The 19,984-nt window shown below is 42.6% G+C and overlaps 3 protein-coding genes across 4 annotated transcripts in view; all 3 read left to right on the top strand.

Moving 5' to 3' along the window:
* The first annotated feature begins 85 nt into the window (after positions 1-85).
* On the top strand, positions 86-2,084 carry cldn8.1 (claudin 8.1). Its single transcript, XM_086081174.1, has one exon. It carries the CDS (start codon positions 216-218, stop codon positions 1,086-1,088), a length of 873 nt encoding a protein of 290 aa, XP_085937300.1. The 5' UTR covers positions 86-215; the 3' UTR covers positions 1,089-2,084.
* Positions 2,085-3,271: 1,187 nt separating this feature from the next.
* On the top strand, positions 3,272-6,077 carry LOC147171648 (claudin-8-like). The gene has a single exon (XM_086079915.1). The coding sequence runs from the start codon at positions 3,394-3,396 to the stop codon at positions 4,369-4,371; it is 978 nt and encodes a 325-aa protein (XP_085936041.1). The 5' UTR covers positions 3,272-3,393; the 3' UTR covers positions 4,372-6,077.
* A 1,778-nt stretch (positions 6,078-7,855) lies between these two features.
* Positions 7,856-19,984, top strand: part of LOC147171647 (glutamate receptor ionotropic, kainate 1) — a 44,421-nt gene continuing 32,292 nt past the window's right edge. The window contains exon 1 of one of the 2 annotated variants that reach the window (XM_086079903.1): positions 7,856-8,281. In XM_086079903.1, coding sequence (XP_085936029.1) covers positions 8,197-8,281 — 85 coding nt within the window. In that variant the 5' untranslated portion in view covers positions 7,856-8,196. The remainder of the gene's footprint in view (positions 8,282-19,984) is intronic. The other variant, XM_086079904.1, reaches the window with a different exon arrangement.

The raw sequence follows: 19,984 nt of genomic DNA, 5'->3' as shown, positions 1-19,984 counted from the left end.
ATAAAAAAAAAGAACACCTTTCTGAAGTCGACTTCCTGGTCCAACCAGGCGTAAAGATGTAAAGTGAGACCTTTGAGCAAACAAGGTAGAAGCTTACAACAGCTCGTGTCACCGGCCTAAGGGGAGTCTGTCGCCTAGCAACCGGTCTCAATTCCCACCCCAAATGGTGTCCTGTACACACAACAGGCGAACTCCTCCCCCCCTTCTCCGCCGGGATGCGGCAACGTCCCCCCGGCGGGGACGCCACTCCTCCCTCGCGCAGTCGGGACAAGATGGCCAACTCGGCGCTGGAGTTGCTGGCTCTTGTCCTGTCGCTGATCGGGCTGATCGGGGCGGCGGCCAGCACCGGCATGCCCATGTGGCGGGTCACGGCCTTCATCGGCGAGAACATCATCGTGTTCGAGACCCGCTACGAGGGCCTGTGGATGAACTGCTTCAAGCAGGCCGACATCAGGATGCAGTGCAAGGTCTACGACTCCCTGCTGGCGCTGCCCCCGGACCTGCAGGCGGCCCGGGGCCTCATGTGCTGCTCCGTGGCGCTGGCGGGCCTGGGCCTCCTCACCAGCCTCCTGGGGCTGCAGTGCACGTCGTGCATCCGCAACGACGACCGCGTCAAGCGACTGGTGCTCATCGTGGCCGGCGCCATGATCATCATGGCGTGCGTCTGCGTCCTCGTCCCCGTGTCCTGGACGGGGCACGTCATCATCCGGGACTTCTACAACCCCTTGCTGATCGACGCCCAGCGGAGGGAGCTGGGGGAGGCGCTCTACATCGGCTGGGTGGCCGGCGCCTTCCTCTTCGCCGGCGGCTGCGTGTTCACCTGCTGCAACGCGCGGTCGGAAGGCAAAGACGCCGGGCGCTACATCTACTCCGGGACCTCGGACTACGCCGCGTACCCCCCGCAGGCCCTCCAGCCTCTGCAGCCTCAGCAGCTGGTGTTCCTCCCGCAGGCCCAGCCCGTCCTGTCCAGACAGCCCTCCACCAACTACAGCTACCAGTCCGGGCCCCCGTCCAGGTACCCGTCCAGAACCCCGTCAAGGTACCCGTCCAGGTACCCGTCTGTACGCAGCGGGGTGGCGTATCTCTGAACTCTGAAGCAATAACAAACTTGTCGTGCATTTCACAAAAAAACAAACAAAAAAAAAACAACATTTCAGTGAGTAGATTATCTTAAGTACATGTTTTTTTTTAATAGAAGAGTATTTCATGTGTTGTTATTTTTGTTTACTTACGGGTGTCAAACTCAAGGCTTAGGGGCCAGATCATGGCCGCCACGTCATTTCATGTGGCCCGCTAAGGCAAATAAAATGTGCCTACTTCATGTTTGTTGTTATATGGATTAGTTCTTTTCACTCGGGCTGAAAATTCGTATACGCAGTAAAATGATGTAGTGTAAATTTGACTCTATTTAGAGTGGGACCGAATATACTCCGTTTTAGAGTAAGCTAAGATTAACACTTGGAAGAGAGTAAAATAAAGAATAGAAAAAAAATAAAAATAGAAATAAAAGTCACTCAAGGGTTGTGAAACAAACTTACGACCTTCAGTTTGTGAGTCTGCCACACTACCACCTGAGCTATTGCGCCTCCTACTGTTTACTTTTATCCAAGAAGATTCCAGCTGACACGAGCAACACACGAACACGAGTAGATCGGCTGTCTCCCAGGATGAAGGTTGTGAGTTTGTTCTTCAACTCTTGAGTGACTTTTATTTTTGTTTTCAACTCTTTATTTGACTCTCTTCCAAGTGTAAATATTACTCTAAAACTCAATCTATTTGGTTCCACTCTAAATAGAGTCAAATTGACTCTACAGAATGAACTGTATAAAGTGACCTCCTTGTCTTAAGTGCAGTTATACACGTTGTCAACCCATTTAACAGCGTCTTGTATTTGAATATTCAGAAATTGAACCCAAACAGACTTACTGTATTTTTTTTCTTTACCTTTTTTACATCATTTAATTGCAGGATATACTGAAGTGTCGACCTTAATTTTACTTAAATAAATAAACAACTGTTTCTATTGATTCAAAACGGGGCCCCATTAAAACTATGCAGGTGTACCTAATAAAGTGTCCACTATCAAAAACCCAGCATTCAATTTTTTTTTTGCCTTTTGTTAAGATCATGTGAACATGCACATAAATAGGTCATTGTTAACTCCAACTACTATTGTAATGTAAATTTAAGTGTTTACGTCTGAAGTCAGCGGCCTCGCCTCGTGACGAGGGCGGCTGCTTGTTTAAGGTGTGGACGCTTTTGTTTGCCAAGAGAGCGCCGGTCTCACGACAGGTACGGTCACGTGACCCGCAATTTGCAAGTGGCTTTGAATGAAGATACAAAGAGTCCACTGCCCGGGTGGTCAACTGTTTTGCATTGTCGCGGAGTCTGAAACAAACTGCTACACGATGAGCAGGACATTCTAAAATTCAAAGAGGAATGTGGAATTGTTGTGAAAGAATAGAAATAAAAAATATATTGTAACATCCATAGTTGTTAATATGAAACAAAAATATACCAAATTCAACTTTCAACAAATTATGCTTCTTCTACTGATTGTGTTTAAAGAAAAAAAGGAGGAAAAATTACTCAGAAAAAAAAAATCTGAAAAACAGGCGGAATTATTTTTTTTTTAAACAACTGAAAAAAAATCTGAAAAGCAGAGAACCAGCTTCTGTTTTTCTGAGTAATTTTTTATGAATTTTTTTAACCTTTGAACTCCAAGTGTTAACTGCTTACTAAAATCACGCTAATCAATTGATATGTTTGTATACTTATATGATCCATTTTATTCAGAATATTTTTTTCAGAATATTTTTTTCAGAATATTTTTTTCAGAATATTTTTTTCAGAATATTTTTTTCAGAATATTTTTTTCAGAATATTTTTCTGAGTATTTTTTCAGAATATTTTTTTCTTAATTTTTTTTCTGAATGTTTTTTCTGAGTTTTTTTCTGAATTTTTTTTCCTGTTTTTTTTTCTGAATTTTTTTTTCTGTTTTGGGGATTTTTTATCACATAAAAATAAATTCAGTAAAACTTAAAAAAATACACACAAAAAACAAAGCTCCCCCAAAAAACAGTTGTTTTTTTTCAAGTGAATGCAATACGCTTCAAAAAAAAGTAAGGTTGCTGCGGTCAACATACCAGCATACAGCCAAAAGAACGGTAAACACAAAACAAGCAATGATGCTAAAGCACCCTCATCTGCTCGGACCAACCAGCTGCCTGTGAAGCAGTTTTCCCCACAACAAGCTTCATCGGAACGTACACAAACGCCTCAGTTGAGCCTCGGGCACGTCGCTGACAGGCTGCCTATCGTCGACACCGCCAGCGTCGGGCTTTAGTTTCCCCGTTTGGGATCTGAAGGCGGCCCAACAACTGGCTGGCCGCGATGGTCAAAGGAATTTGCGAGATAGTCGCCGTGTGCGTGGGCCTGCTGGGGCTGATCGGCGCGGCCGCCACCACCGGGATGCCCCTGTGGAAGGTGACGGCGTTCATCGGGGAGAACATCGTGGTGATGGAAAGCCGCTGGGAGGGTTTGTGGATGAACTGCTACCGGCAAGCCAACATCCGGATGCAGTGCAAAGTGTACGACTCGCTCCTCTTCTTGCCCGCCGACCTGCAGGCCGCCCGGGGCCTCATGTGCTGCTCCCTGGCCTTGTCGGGTCTGGGGCTCCTGCTGGCCACGTTGGGACTGCGCTGCACTTCCTGCTTCCGCGGTAACCGCAGAGTCAAAGCCGCCATCTTGTCGGTCGCGGGCGGCATGCAGCTCCTGGCTTCCGTCTGCGTTTTCGTCCCCGTGTCGTGGACGGGCCACGTCGTCATCCGCGACTTCTACAACCCGCTGCTGATCGACGCCCAGCGGCGGGAGCTGGGAGACGCGCTTTACGTCGGCTGGGTGACCGGAGCTTTTCTCTTTAGCTCCGGCTTGTTGTTCATCTGCGGTCTCCGCATGTCGGACAAAAGGTCCTTGGACATTTACCGCCCCGCCACGCCAAGGAAGCCCGTTCTGATGGCCTACCAGCCCGTCCAGAGTCTTCCCAGCATCCCATCCAACCAATTCCAGCATCTCATCTATCCTCAGTTAGCGACAAGCGACGGCGCGCTCCTCACCCCGCCTGAAAGTACATCTGGCTTGTACCAACATTCGTCTGCGAGGCACTCGAACCCGGTGGGCAGCATGTACACGCCGCTCAACTCTTTATACATGAGCCAGACCGGCACGCCGTACACACTCACGTACAACCCCAGCGTGTCCTATCAATCCAGCTTCCACCCCAACCCACAAACGCCCGTTTTCATTCCATATAAATCGTCCAGGGTTGAACCGGCATCTTACAGCGGGAGCAGTCCGGGTATGTACATCTGAACAAGAAAACAAAAAGCAAACGGCAGCCACCAATTCTGGGAAGAGAACAGACTTTGACAACGACTACTTTTGGACTGGACACTGTTTTTTTGTCCGTTAAATCCGTTCACACCCCAGCCATTTTCACTGAAGCAACCCTCTTTGCTCCCGGCTATTTTACTGGATTTGGACTGATTTTGCAAAAAAAACATGGAACCTACCAAAAGAAAAATTAGAGTCTCTTCTTTCATCATGAAAAAAAGTCTACTTTTTATCTGTTTCTGTTTTGCAGCAATTAGCATTAGAATATTACTAAGTTTCATCATTCGCAAATCTGTTGAAAACACTGGGGGAAAAGAGCTTGTTGCAAAATTGCACTGGTTGATCTCTTATACTCTGATTCCACCTGCTGGCCGTTTTTAGTAATAACTACCATTGCTTAAAGCCACCTCTTCAGGGCAGAGGCTGCATCAAAGTATGCTATAGCATTTAAAAAAAAAAAAAAAAAACACGTATAAATACGTTTTTGGGACCATGGCAATATTTAAAATAGAACGTTTGTATATGTTTTGTGGAGAAAATGAGTTAAAGAGGTCTCCATTAAATTGAGGTTCCAATGTATATTAGAAATTGTGAATAGGAAAATGACGAACGCCAAATCGTAAATATGTGGGAAGACACGACTCCCGGATGACTAAATCTGTGATAATTAAAGTGAAACGACTCTCCCTGAAGACAAACTGAGTGATACAGTTTGTAAGGAAGAGGGAACAGAAGGAGATTGCAGAGAGAAACTAGCATTTTGTCAGGATAGCCAGAATCTATTTTTGTAAATACAACATTCATGCTGTTTAACCAATTGAAATGGTTAAAAAATGACAAATTTGTGTCGAGCATCACCTGCAATTCTATTACTCACCACCAGATGCCGCCAAATCACATGATCAAACTGGACAGGACTTCTCATTGTCTCTTTGCACTTGATCAGCTGACACTTCCTGTTGCAAAACTATTCACATTGTATGCTTATTTTCAATTTCAACAAACATTTTAGCAGCCCATTTGGGCAAATAATTACAACTATGAACACATTATTCATTTACATCCATGTTGACTTCCTGCAATATGGTGAAAAAACAAACAAACTGACAACAAAAATAAAATTAAATAAATCACAAATATTTCACAGATACAATAAGGTAAAAGCATGGAAATTGATTAGAACAAATGAGTTTGTGATATATTGAACAGATTAAAGTAGCACTAAGAAACTTTTCAACCTTGAATTGTACCTTTGCCATGGCCTGAATTTTTACTGGCAATAAGCAACTTTGAGGAGGATGGTAGGAACACTGCCGCACAAAAAAACTACAAATGTGCTAACTGCTTTGTGGAACACATCACTTGCGCCTTTCCTCATTCGTTACAAAGACGGAAGTCAATTTGAAAGGGTGCGAGCTCAAAAACGACGCAATGCACTTGCCCTCGTCTTCCTTCAGACGTAGCATTGCCGCTTTTGTCCATGTGGCGCCGCCATAATCAACGTCAACTAAAAGTTCCTTAGTGTAGGATCAAATTGAAAATAAATTAAAAAAATAAATGAATAAGTACATGAATAGATAAAGGTTAAATGTCAGAGAGATTACAACATTATCTGTCAACTTTGTTGTTGTTTGGAAGGAATTTTTGTTTATGTATAAGGCATTATACAAATAAAAGAATGCAATTTGCTTCAAAGTCTGTATCATCAAGATGGACATTTATTTATTTATTTAACTTACTTACTAATTATTTTAAAGCAGTTTAAACGTGACATATGTTTTTTTTTAAGAGACCAAAAAATTGCTTCTTCTTTCTTTTTCTTTTTTTAAACAAATTATTTCAGATGGTTTTAATCAGGGGTTCTCCCAACTTTTGCGGTCCAAGGAGGGGAGAAACCTTTTTTGAGAAACGTAACAAAAATTCAACTGAATTCAATTCAAGACGTATCCATCGATTTGGTCGCTATATGAAGAAATTGCTTTTCAGATATTTATCCACACGAGAAACTTTTCCACCAGAAGTACGTGCCTTCAAGCCGCAAACATTTTAACCGTGAGAAAAGACAGCAAAAGAAGCCAGAAATGGGACTTGAGATTGATGTGATGTGTCACAAAGTCACATGAGAGCTTTTAGGGTAAGGAGGAGTTAGCGCTCTCGGACCCCAATTTGAGAATCTCGCTTAATCTTCCAAGGCAGCGAGCAGCAGTTGCCAAGATTACATTTGCGCCCCCCCTCCCCTCCCCCCGCCCTCCCCCCTCCCGCGTCGGCAGCGCGGCGAAGATTTAATCATCATTCCTCGGTGTACCCGAGCAAAGACGTTGTCGAGGTCGACCGCCCGGCAGATTTGAAGTTAATCTTCACGACGTATCCATGTTTGCGGATCAGCCAGCTCGACCGTGTCCTCAATTGGGCGCCGGCACGGGAGGGAAAGGTTCGGCCCAACCGGCTGCGTCACATCGCCGGCAAACAGCGGAAGCCCAGCCGGAAACGGGTCACTCTTTATTTCAGAATAAAAGATAATTTTTTTGTCAAATTGTAACCTGACTTTATAAATTGGACTTGACAAATCGGTCATATTGACGTGAAATTAGTGACGCCTTTTCTGACAGAAAATCGTCACTTTCAGTAAATCGCACGTTGCGATTTGCTTCATTGGTGGCAAAAGTACTCGCACTCTTTATTTAAAGGGGAAGTCAAGTCAAACATTTTCTTTTCAATAATATGTTTTATGGGCCCCACTATCCTAAACACGGAATTGCGGTTAATATTGCATTTGGGTAATATAGATTAAGCAGCAAAATCCACCATCTCAGGGGAGCGGCCATTTTGCCACTTGCTGTCCACTGAAAATGACATCACAGTTTCTCGAGGCTCAGGTAACGACCAATCACAGTTCAGCTTGTGACCGTCACATGGCCAAAAATGAGAAAATAGGTGAACTAAGATGAAATATGGAAATGTATGCCCATTTAAAATTATTTCAAAATCATAACATGAATTATTGTTAAGAAATTTTATGATTTGAAAAAAAAAAATGAAATAAATTAATAATCAATAAATTGTGAATATTTTCAAAATGTACTCCTATAATATTGGTTAAAAAAATGAATCCAACTTTGGTAAAAAAAGAAAAAAGAAAAAAAAGAGTTGTTTTCTAGCACAACTCGGAAAGTTGGTCAAATTGACCCAAGCAGCAAGTCGGTCCCATTTTTGACCCAGCAGTTTTGGGTGTAATTTAGTGCATTCAAAAGGGGATTTAAAAAAAAACATTTTTTTTTTATTAGTTATAGCTATTTAGGCCACAAAAATACTTGTCCAGCCCACTTGAGATCATTTTGGGGGTGCATGTGGCCCCTGAATTCAAATGGGTTTGACAGCCCCGGTTTAGAGCATTTGCCAATGTTAGCTTTTATTTTGGAATCCGTCGGGGGGAAACAGTACTTCCTGTCCGTGCTGCCTTGACAGTCTGAGCATCTCCGCGATCCTCCTCCTCACTTGCACTCTTCAATTCAAGCGTGCGCCGGGAAAAAAAAAAAAAAGACGCTACGTGCACAGTGAACATGGAAAACAACACCCGTGCCACGCATGAAGGATTTTAACGTTCAATTTGGACCTGGCTTCTTTTTTTTTTTTACGCCCTCTTTCTTTCCTTTCTTTTTTTCCTCCTCACAATGAGTGAGAAGACGATGCGGGTCAGGGGCCAGTTGATTGTGACGGTCAAGGGTGCGAGGACTGGCAAAGGTGTCAGTATGACTTACGGGAAAAAGTGATCTCCATGCTCAAGCGGAGCCCCCAGGGAGGACCATGGCGAAGAGGAGAGGGCTGCTGTTGTCTCTGCTCTACTTGGTAGCAGACTTCTGGCTCAGTTGGCAGCAGGTCCTCAGGATTGGTGAGTGGCCGACGACAGCATCACTTTGGGCTCGTTACAAAATGGCAGCAAAACACGCTCAAAACAAGGGCGACTCAATGTATTCCAATGTAAACTATATATGATTTTTTTTTTTTAAACAGTTCTATTCCTACCTAGAATAGATGGTTATTATTGTATTTAAAAAAAAAATTATAATTAATTTTTAGTTTGAGTATTTTTTATTTTTTTTACACGAGGACATAATACAATATAATATAGTACGTGCTGACTGATAACTGATTGTTTCGTCACTTTTTGTGCTTGCATTGTGCTTTCATTAATTTAAGAAAATATCATTTAGTGTGCATTTGAAAACGTGTCATTTAAAATCATTCAATTTTATGTGCATTTTAAGCAATTATTTTTTCCTTTAATGCAGTTTAAAGGTTGAAATAAGTTCATAACAAATAATTTAATGAAAAGATAAAAAATAATTTTTAAAATTTTGCACATATTTATAAATTCCAAATAATGGATTTGCCTAAAATGTGTATAATGCATTAAAAATATATGTAATGTAATGAAACTAAATGCGAAATATATTCATTAAACATTTAAAATAACGCAACAAGCCCGCTGCATCACACCAACGGCCGGCGACAGGATTTCTATATTACTTTCCGACTGGATTATTTCTGTTTTCTGTATTTGCTCCCACAAACAATAATCACGGCGAGGGCGGTTGTGCTTGGGCACAACAAGATTGAAATCATGTTAATCCACTTGGTGTCGCGCTGCCAGAGTATGGGCCATCCACGTCGTCGGCGCGGGTCAGAGGAGGACTGCCGATGCTTGTGAACGCATCGCGGCCGGCACACCGGCTCGCTCGCTCGCTCGCTTTTTTGGCCTGCGGCCACGGGAAATAGTTATACACGGCAGCGTACGGAATAATGAGCAAGGGTGGGTGGAGGCCCCGGCCCCCGGCCCCGGCCCCCGGCCCCCGGCCCCCCGGACACTTTGAAATCTGGCTCCACTCCGACGTACCAGTCAGGAGTCATTCCAAGTTTAGGGACGAGCCCTTTGAAAATTAGTCCTTCTATATGTGATGCAAGCAGTGAAAAAAGTGCTTAATTAAGAGTAAGACAGTCTGCTTGTAAATTGCATCACAAAAGAAAAAAAATGACTTTTTAAACAAGATTACTCACACTTCTGCCAAGGTTTCAAATGTGTCACTCATTTCTTGAATTCAAAATCAATCTGGATTGGGATGAAATGTAACCCTTGTTACATTCAATGTTACCATCTGGTGAGATTTGACATCATTTGGAACGCTTTATCAGAATTGTTCTACGTTGCATTTATATTGCTGCCGAAATGTACAAATCTGGATCAGATCAGGTTTCAAATCGGTTTTGATTTAAAATTGACCTACTCCTGTCGAGGCATAAACTTCAAAATGGGTCACCTACAAAATAAATTGCTGTTCCTGTTCTATATCATATTTTTTTTTCTCCCCTTGAATCTGGATTCAATCTGGATTGGTATGGAATCGAACCTTTGTTTCATTTGTTACAATGATACTATTACATATAACGTGGTGAGATTTGACAGCATTTGAACGCGTTCACCGGAATTGTTCCTTGTTGCGTTTACATTGCTACCTAAACCAGCAAATCCGAATCGCAAGTGAATTCAAATTCAGTCCCGATTTAGATTGAGCACTCAAACTCCCGTTTAAGGCTTACATTTTAAAATGTGTCACACAATGTGGCTTTTCCTGTCCTACGCGATCACGTTCTCCACTTTGAATCCGGATTCGGTCTGGATTTGCTATGAAACCGAACCCTTGTTTAATTGCTACGCTGACAGCGTTACAATCATCTGGTGAGATTTGACATCATTTGAAAAAGGTTCACCAGAATTTTCCCGTGCACTAGTGACTATTTTACTGCATGGCTACCAAAATGTGCAATTTTGGATCAGAACTGGGATAGAAATCACTTAAGATTTAGTTTAGACTTTGATAATTTATCTTACTGATGGTTCGATTTTTGTGATCGGCCACAAACCGTTTGCTAAATATCCATCCGTCCGTTATCTGAATGCAGTCGACAACGTAAACCCTAGTGATGGCAAAATGAAGCTTCATGAAGCATTTGCGATATTTTTTGACTCCTCTAGATGGTGCTCTTGGTTTAAAGATAAAGGCAAGTGCAATGAAAATGGAATTACATTTGCATTGCATCTTTGAATCATGAGTGCCATCTAGAGGAGTCAAAAAATATTGCAAATGCTTCATGAAGCTTCATTTTGCCATCACTAGTAAACCCCTTTGGGGAAGTCAATTCCTCCAACGGCCAGCAGGGCATCGCCGCCGCCGCTCCAACCCCCCCCCCACCCCCCTGTTGCGTAACTCGGCAGGCTAACACGTCGCCGCGGCCCGCCCTATTCTCTCCCGTCTTAATCTGCTGCTCCGTGTCGTTAATCTGTCTCAATCATCGACGGGTGGCCTAATCTTTGTCATTCTCATCTCGTGCTAATCTCGGCCATATGGTGCGGGAGCGCTCGCTCCAATTAACATCCCGCCGTTTTGGCAGGTGCCGGCATCCAGCCGGGACGGGGCTTTCACTCTTCTCGCCGGCTTCGGTAATAATGGTAAATCCTTAAACAGGCAACGCTAATCTTCTTTTATCCAGAAAGTCAGAGCGAGCAAGCGAATCGGTCGCGGGCTTGGCTTTATTTGCCAACTCGGGCGGTGTCCGATTCCGGCCCGCAGCGGGCCCCAATCCGGAGCATGGTGAACATTTCCCGTGGGCTGCTATAAGAATGTAACATCCTGAGATCCCTTGATAGTCTCTCATATCGTATCACCTAATAACACGTTTTCAAATGTTCAAAGATGACATATATAATTGATTTGAATAGAAATTTGAAGTGAGAAATGACAATTTTTATCAAGTTTAAGTACCACCGATTGTCACGCCTATCTCAGCGGGGTGACATTCGTTCTCCGCATTTGACCCATCCACTGAGGAAGCGGTGAGCAGCAGCAGGGGCTTGCGCTCGGGGATTATTTTGTGATCTACCACCCCCCCCCCCCCCCCGCCGCCCACCCCCCCCCCCCCCCAATTCAACGCGTAACGCTGAGTGTCAAGCAAGGAGGCAAATGGGTCTCATATTAAAAGTCTTTGGTATGGCCTGGCCGGGGGATTGAACCCATGACCTCCCAGTCTCAGGGCGGACACTCGGCAACGTCAATCAAAATCATGAGACATTGTTTACAATCCGCAGTCCTAATTTCATAAATAAAATCCACACATAACCAGAACGTTGCGCAACACGTTCATAATAGCGGCAAAAGTAAACCTAAGCTTTTACAATTGTGAATAATTAAGAGATTGTTGTGTCATTGTGCTTTTTTTTTAGATGTGATTTCAATGAATGGGCAATCAATCGCAGTATGCAAAAATGGCTCTCGGTGACAATTGATCACTCTGATTGGCTGTCAGCGGGTCAACACAAATCACTGTGAGATTGTACACAAAAATCAAAACAATGGCATCGTCTAGTAAATGAAGATCGGCAAAACATTTCTTTTGATGACGAGTGTGCTGAGCAAGGTTATGGATTATTTGCGCATTTTGCATCATGAAACATTGAGTCAATTGACGATATCATCGTTGGAGAACGTGTGCACCCACCAAAACATAATCCTCATTTTCAGTCTGTCAGTCCAAGTGTGCGTTGGCATTGGCGGGGGCGGGCGGGGGGCGGTCGGGGGGGCGGTCGGGTCCCACCGCACCAACAAAGAGAGCTCAGTGCCGCACATCAAACGGGCGTCGTAGGCCGCTTCGGGCCGCCTCATTCATTCTCAGGCTGGCGTCCGCCCAAGTCGGATGGATCGCCATCGCTGGCTCGCCAGACTGGGAAAAAGTCAAACACTGCACGATTGTCCCGTTCGGGCCTACAAGACTGGCCTTCATGACATGAAGTCAACCTGACAGTTCACGAGGTCACCTTTCCACCGAGCGGTTGAGATCGGTTCGGCTTGCGGTGTAACGGTTGGCGACAGTAAACGAGAAGGATGAAAGGTTGTCGTTTTTTTTCGCCGTGCTGATGTACGTGGTTACGGTTACCGACTTGCTTAGAAAAAATATTTGACATTGGTGTCATGATCATTTGTTTTGTTGAAAACATAGAAAAAAAATGTTTGGAATTTTTTTTAAACAAGTTTTTGATAAACAACATAAAAAAATTAATATAATAAAAGTTGGATATGTTCAAGTGGTAAATTGTAAATAACTGTAATTGTAAATTTGATATTTTTCTCTTAAAATCCTGTAATCTATAATAAAAAGATCTGACATTGTTTATCATAATTAACTTTTTGTTGGATAAAAAATTAATTGAAAAGGATCTTGAAAAAAATAATCGCATATAATATCGCAATTAAAAATTTTTTTTATGGTGGCGCCTGAAGGAAGACCACATTTCCCATGAGGACAAGCGCATTGCGTTGTTTTTTTCCGTCGACATTCAAATTGACTTCCGTCTTTGTAAGGATCTTGAAAAAAATAATCGCATATAATATCGCAATTAAAAAATTTTTTTATGGTGGCGCCTGAAGGAAGACCACATTTCCCATGAGGACAAGCGCATTGCGTTGTTTTTTTTCCGTCGACATTCAAATTGACTTCCGTCTTTGTAAGGATCTTGAAAAAAATAATCGCATATAATATCGCAATTAAAAACATTTTTTTATGGTGGCGCCTGAAGGAAGACCACATTTCCCATGAGGACAAGCGCATTGCGTTGTTTTTTTTCCGTCAACATTCAAATTGACTTCCGTCTTTGTAACGAACGGGTAAAGGGGGGAAGTGACGTGTGCCATAAAGCATTCAGCACATTTGTAGTTTTTTTGTGTGTGGCGGTGTTCCTACCATCCTCCTCAAAGTTGCTTAGTGCCAGTAAAAACGATACAGACCCCCTTCAGGCCATGGCAAAGGCACCATTCAACTAGTTTTAAGCCGATGTTTCATCAGAACAGTTATGAAAATATTTTATTAAGGTTGAAAATTTCCTTAGTGGTAATTTAATTGTAATATTACAACTTTTTACTTAATTTAAAAAAAAGAAAAAAGTAATTGTAGTGCCCCCATTTTTGTTGTATAATTGCCTATTTTATTAGTTGAAACTATAAATATAGCACACATTATTATTCTAATTTTTTTTTTTACCACATTTGTCCATGCATCTTCCTGCTTATCCTCTCGACTCCCCTTAAAAATAAACCACTCCGAGAGGATTTGAATTCAAAAAAGGTTTTGAGAAAAAGCACAAAAACCTTTGATGAGTTTTTCCAACAATGACAACGTAAATTGGTAAACGCGAAACTATCAAGTGTGCCAGCGACTACTGTCATTAAAAACAAGAACCTCGTTATCCTCACTCTTTTTTTTTTTTCTTTTGCTGACCAGTTGAACAAAACCACAGCGTAGCGTAAAAAAACGAAAGTGCATGAACCCCCACCAGAATCTTACTTGTTGTCGATTGTTGCTCATCTGAAGGAGGCGGCAGGCAGCAGCGCGGCGCTCAAGGCTGATCGCAATCTCCCTGCGGCGCTTTTGTTTTCGTGACCTCCCAGCATGCATTGCCCCGCAGCGCCGTCTGACCTAATAACATAACATAATAAGGCGTCCACTTACATTGACGAGATCCACAACGTGCCCGACGACGCACCAGTTTTTGCAAGTGTGTGTTTTTATCGAGGTGAAAATGTATGTCTTGTGGGGAACCTGCATGACCCCCCCCCCCCAAAAAAAAACACGCATCCAGTAACTTGGCCATTTTACTTCGAAGCAACCATTATGATGTGAATTCCACGTTATTATACACGTAGGCACAGTTTTAAGCACGGAGCCTTGTTTAGCTTTTCTACTGTGGGCAACAAAAAAAAAATGAAGATGAACCCTAATTACCAAACTGTTTCAAATTGTAGCAAATAAATCTTTGGGATGATGTTTTTCACCATTTTCAGGTTACTGTAAAATAGTCCAATTTAAACATAATGCATCACTTTTGATATGTTTTTTTTTTTTTTTTTTTGCTTCGATTTCTGTAACAACACAACAGGTTGAACTCGCCACTTGGGCTAAAAGTTCAAAGTCCAAGAATCCTGAATCATGAATTAAAAGTATGTAAAAAAAACAGCACAATAATGCATAAAACACTCCTCAATGTCAATGAGTATTTATTGACGGAGATGAAGGAGCCCCCGCATAGTCGCAAACGGCAAGAAATTCCCAAAGGACAGAGAGACAACATGAAGAACTGATAATAATATATGAAACATGTCGACTTACGTGAATAACGTCGGCGGCTTGATAAAAGCTGCGAGTAGCAACATGTCCTGTCGGCAACGTAACAAAATGGTGAACTGCTACGCCAGACAGGGCTCTAAATCTAACCCCCCAGTGACCCCTGGTGGCCGGAGGAAACCACTACAAACTCCATGATAAGACAATTAAAAACACAAGTCCATAAAGTTGACATTGAATATTACAGTAGCCTAACAAAAGCTGCAGGCAGCAGACCAGAATTCCTCACAGCAACTTTTTCAGAATGAAATCTCCCACTCTTTGCCACTTTTGGACCCCAAACTGCTCCACAATTTAGCAACACCCCATCCGTATAAGCGCGCCTGCGTCCGATCGGGGCTGTTTTAGGCGATTCCCCTTGGCAACAAAATGGCTGACTTCCTGTTCATTTTCCAGCATGGGTTCTTGTGTGTGATATACACGTCCATTCAATTTACCGCCATTTTTTTTCCCAACTCACCGGATTGCACTCGCGACCTTCTGGTCGTGGCCTCTCAAAGTACGAGACAAATTGGAAATTCGTTCATTAAAAATAGTCATGCGCCGCCCATTTAAGATGGAGAAGATAAAGTAGTAGCGGAAGTTAGCGTCTGGGGTTCATTTGGACAAATTCTCAAGTGGGAGTTCGTCCGAGTACAAACCGTTGAAATTCACCCTAAAATGGCTGCTTCACACCAAAATGGCCGACTTCCTGTTCAATTTTGGGGCGTGAGTTCTTGAGACTTTTCCATAAGTCCTGTTACCATAGAAACATTTTCATCAGCATACACACACTTGCAAAATTTTCCGTCATGTTGAGCCCCCCCCCCCCCTTAAAAAAATTGCCATTTATTCATCTGGTGGATGCAGTGACCTATTTGTCGCCCCGCAAACGGAATTTGTGATTCGCCTTATGAAAAATAGACACGCAGATAAATTCAGCGTCGTTCACTTCCATCGACTGCAGCTTTATCTGCTTTTCTGAGCACTTCCTTAAAAATGGAGCAAGACAGATGAAGCTGCTGATATAATTAGCGAATGAAGTTGCGCTACATCCAGACGTTCTAATGAGTCGCTAAGCACCCCCCCCAACCCCCCCAGTTTCCCTTTCAACAATCAAGCTTGTTGTGTCTTGTTTTGTGGCCTGGTTAGTGCGCAGTAAATCATTTAAAGCCACCCGAGATGTTTGGGTGCTTAATGAACCTCAACAGTGACTTTCATTTTGCCGTCTTTTTTTTTTTTTAAGAAGGGAGGCGCGAGTAGATAAATAACAGGCACGTGAAAGCTGAGCTGGGCTCGCGCCCTCCTTGGGGCCCAAAGCAAAATTGGATTTGATTGCAGCAGTGTTGCACTGCAAGAGCCGAAGCGGGAGGCTGAAGATCATCTAAGCAAACGACGGTGCGCGTACCATGAGGCCAACATGGGCTCCCTCTAGTAGTATGTGAAAGTATCACTGAAATAAATGTTCAAACTGTACAAAATGTGACAATAGTCAGTCGTTTGGATTTCTTTTCAGCGAATTTACTGAAAATGCGCAAAAACGGACATGCGACTTAATGCCCGTTTCCATCTGTTCTTCTTTTGCGAATATTGAGAGGGGACTCCGCCCCTGTAGGTGGCGGTATGCACCATAGAGATGTGATCTACCAGTAATTTAAAAGAAGAAGAAGAAAACCAGGAAGCGACTGCGCCGTGTGATGACGTCGTATGAGTTTGCTTTTGTAATTCTTGATAACTCTTTGCTGTTTTCCATCTAAAATTGCATTAATATTTGCATCTTTAATTAATTCCCCAAATATTTCGTTTTTGTCGTCCCTCCAAACATACCTTACTTTATCGTCCGCCATTGTTTTGTGACTACAAACGTTCTTGTGACGTAAAATCTGGTCAAAACGTGCGACTTGTTAGCGTTTATTTGCAAAACCTGTTTCCATAGCCAAAATTTGCATTTAGATTTTTTCCAGAGGTGGCAAAACCGGGTCCAGAAAGTTAAAAACCCTGCCACAGTTTGACTTTAGCCCTTGATGCTAGCTAGCTAGCAAGCTCCCTAGCAGGTAAACAAGCAGCTCGGGAGCTAGCTAGCTAGCACCCGGGGCTAAAGCCAAACTGTGGCAGGTATTTTTACTTTCTGGACTTGGATTTGTCACCTCTGTTTTTTTCCAATACGCTTCAAAATTCACCCCCTCCAAGCGTTTTTTTGTTTGTTTGGGTTTTTTTTTTTCGAATTTCTAGCGTTTCCATTCAGTTTTATTTTCACATTTCTTGAAAATTCAAATAAAAATGGCCGGATAAAACCCCCACTCGCGACTTTCATTTTGGGTTCATTATGGTACTTGGATAGCCAAATAATTTTTGAGGTGGTATTTGGTGTAAAAGTTGGAAAACCAGCATACAGCAAACACAATTCCGTGCTTTTACTGAAAGTGTCAACTATTTACAATTTTGAGGATACAAAAACTGCAACAGCAAAAAATAAAGTGCATTATTTAATTACTGAATATATCAAATAATGAAGCAGAATCCCCCCCAAAACTCAACATTTGTGAATGCCCCCCCCCCCCCCCCCAAAAAAAAGAAAAAAATCGCAAACCCCTCTTAAGTTAAAAATGACAAAATGGAATTCACCCACTCTGATTCTCAGTGGCTTCACTAATTCACACACACACGCACACACACACACGCGCGTGCGTGCATGGCGTTCAATGATGACAGTTGCTGCGCTCGTTCAGCGATAACATCTCAGATCGTCGAGCTCATTTCCTGATAGGTTGTATAAAAACATCAGCTCCTTCCTCTTCATCCAGACACAAAAGAGCTGCGGGCTTCCCATACGTCGTCGAATTCTCCGTCGAAGCTTAATTTGATGCTGCCGATTAGTTACCGGCACCAGCGAGCCGCGTTTTATGCCAAATTACACGCAAGCAAACAGCCACGAGAAAGCAAGTCTGCTTGCTCGATCTCTGCAAATCAAGAATAGGATTGGACTTAAAGGGGCGGGGCCTCTCAAATTGCGTCTGCTGTCAAGACTGGTTGCTTGCTCATAATGGCCAGAGGTGGCAAATCCAGGTCCAGAAAGTAAAAACTCTGCCATGGAGGTGCTAGCTAGTTAGCTAGCAAGCTCCCTAGCTAGCTCCCCGGGTGTTTGGTTTCCTGCTAGGGAGCTAGGGAGCTAGCTAGCTAGCTAGCTAGCTAGCACAAAGGGCTAAAGTCAAACTGTGGCAGTGTTTGTACTTTCTGGACCTGGATTTGCCACCTTCTGCTAATGTTTGGCGTTAGCGAGATGCTACAATGTGTCTGACTGGCTGGAGCAGTTTTCTTTTGGCTGTTATAAAAATGTTCATGTTTACCACATTCCACTTCATGGATTAGCTTGTTGGTCAATTTTGAACAGGGTGATGTGAAAACGGTGCGTCATCACAATAGCAATATTATTATTGTTATTATTATTATTATCATCATATTTACTCAGTAGTAACTTTGAGCCTATTTAACTAAGGCGCCTTATGTGTGTTTTAACGGAATTAACCATTTAAAATAATTGATTCAAATCTAATTAGGCCTATATATCATTTTTGCCATTAAATACATTGATTTAATAGCAAAGATATCAATGATTGGATTGATTTTATTCTATTTTTATACACTGCTTTGATTATTTTTATCCAAATAATTGACCCGCTCGGGGGGTGATATTCGTACACTTCAAACTGCAGCCACAATAATAATCGATGTATTCTTAAATTGACATTTGATGTTCTCGTTTTCACATTGCAAACAAACAGCAACGAATCCAAATTAATGTGCTTCCCCCTGTTGTATTTGCATCATGTGTTGGCAGCGTTTCTGGAGATTATTCATGCGGCGGGTGCGCATGATTTTGTGTTTGTGTGATTAGAGGTCGGCTACCGAGATGTAAATCAGAAAATCTACATAGTGGGGGGAGCTATTTTGGCCCCGTGCACAAAATGGACCATCTGTTTGGAAGAGACAAGTTGTTACAGGATCTGTGTGTGTGCGTGTGTGTGTGTGTGTGTTCGGGGTGCGGGTGCAAAAAAATGGTTGATTGATGCTTTAAGTTGTGGTGAGCAGAATTCTGAAGTATTTTAGCAGGACTCGCAGCAACTGCTTGTTATGGACGCACGTTTGTCAAAAGCGAGCATCACGGCGCAGACAAGGCGCTCTCAGTTCGGGATCCGAGAAAAAAAAAAATAGAAGAAAGAAAAAGTCCTTCACAATCAAGGTCTCCAACGGAGGCATTTTAAAAAAGATGTTGTTTTTTTTTAAATCACATTTTCATATGCAGCTGCGGAGTGCAATGACCTCTTTTGTCCTTGGGGCCTTTTTAGATGCTTGAAATGAGTTGGACTACTCAAGGCTGACATTTTTTTTGGTGCTTTTTTGTCAGTGTAACATTTTCGGATGTCGATGTTTGTCCGATGGGAAATAATGGAAGATGTTCCAGGATCAAACTGTCACCAGTTTAGTCCCAAAATTAATGGTTAGTACAGGCGACATTTTCAATAACATGGAAACATTCTCAAGTGTTACAGACAAATAACTGTTAACTGCTACATAATAGTCATGTGATCGATACCACCCATTAGCTTTACCGCCTAACACAGAGGTGGCAAAACCCTGCCACAGTTTTGGCTTTAGCTCCAGGTGCTAGCTAGCAAGCTCACCAAGTGTTCGGTAACCCGCTAGGGAGTTAGCTAGCTAGCTAGCTAGCTAGCACAAGGGGCTAAAGCCAAAACTGTGGCAGGGTTTTTACTTTCTGGACCAGGATTTGCCACCTCTGACCTAACACATATCACATGTATTTGGATAAAAGTAGTGTTATTGTCGTGAATAGCATAATTCTACGTGGAGGCAGGTCAGACTCAGTGTTGGTAATTTTACAGAAGAGCGAGGGGTGAAGCCCCTCCTTGTTTGTGTTCAATTCTGGTCAAATGTAGGTTTTATTCATTTAAACGTACACAATCTACACCCACATATTTTTTTTTAAGCTCATCTACGAATGACCTGGCCCATCCATCCATTTTAAAACTACCTTCTGTGATAGCATCAGAAGAAAAACACACTTTTTTTTTTAAAAAGAAAAAGCAATTCAGAGCTAGCCTTGAGCCCACCTGCGCTTGTCAATGTCACCGTGTGCAAAACAAACATTTTGACTGTATTATTTGGAACGAGCCTTTTAAAAAGAACCTTTGGGGTGATTTACATTTTTTCTGTGGCTTTCACTTTATTTTGGAGAAATACTTTTACTTAACGCTAAAAGTTTTCCACAGCAAATAATAATGTCTTTAGGCTTGGTGAAGCAGCATGTGGCTAAAGTTACATTTTATTTTATTTAATAAGAGACAAATATTTGTAAAATTACGATACA

Source organism: Leptonotus elevatus, chromosome 7 (genome assembly GCF_054856555.1).
Source record: "Leptonotus elevatus isolate MCC_2025b chromosome 7, RoL_Lele_1.0, whole genome shotgun sequence".
Classification (NCBI taxonomy): Eukaryota; Metazoa; Chordata; class Actinopteri; order Syngnathiformes; family Syngnathidae; genus Leptonotus; species Leptonotus elevatus.
Note: the sequence above shows the minus strand (reverse complement) of the source record. Positions and strands in the feature narration are given on the sequence as shown.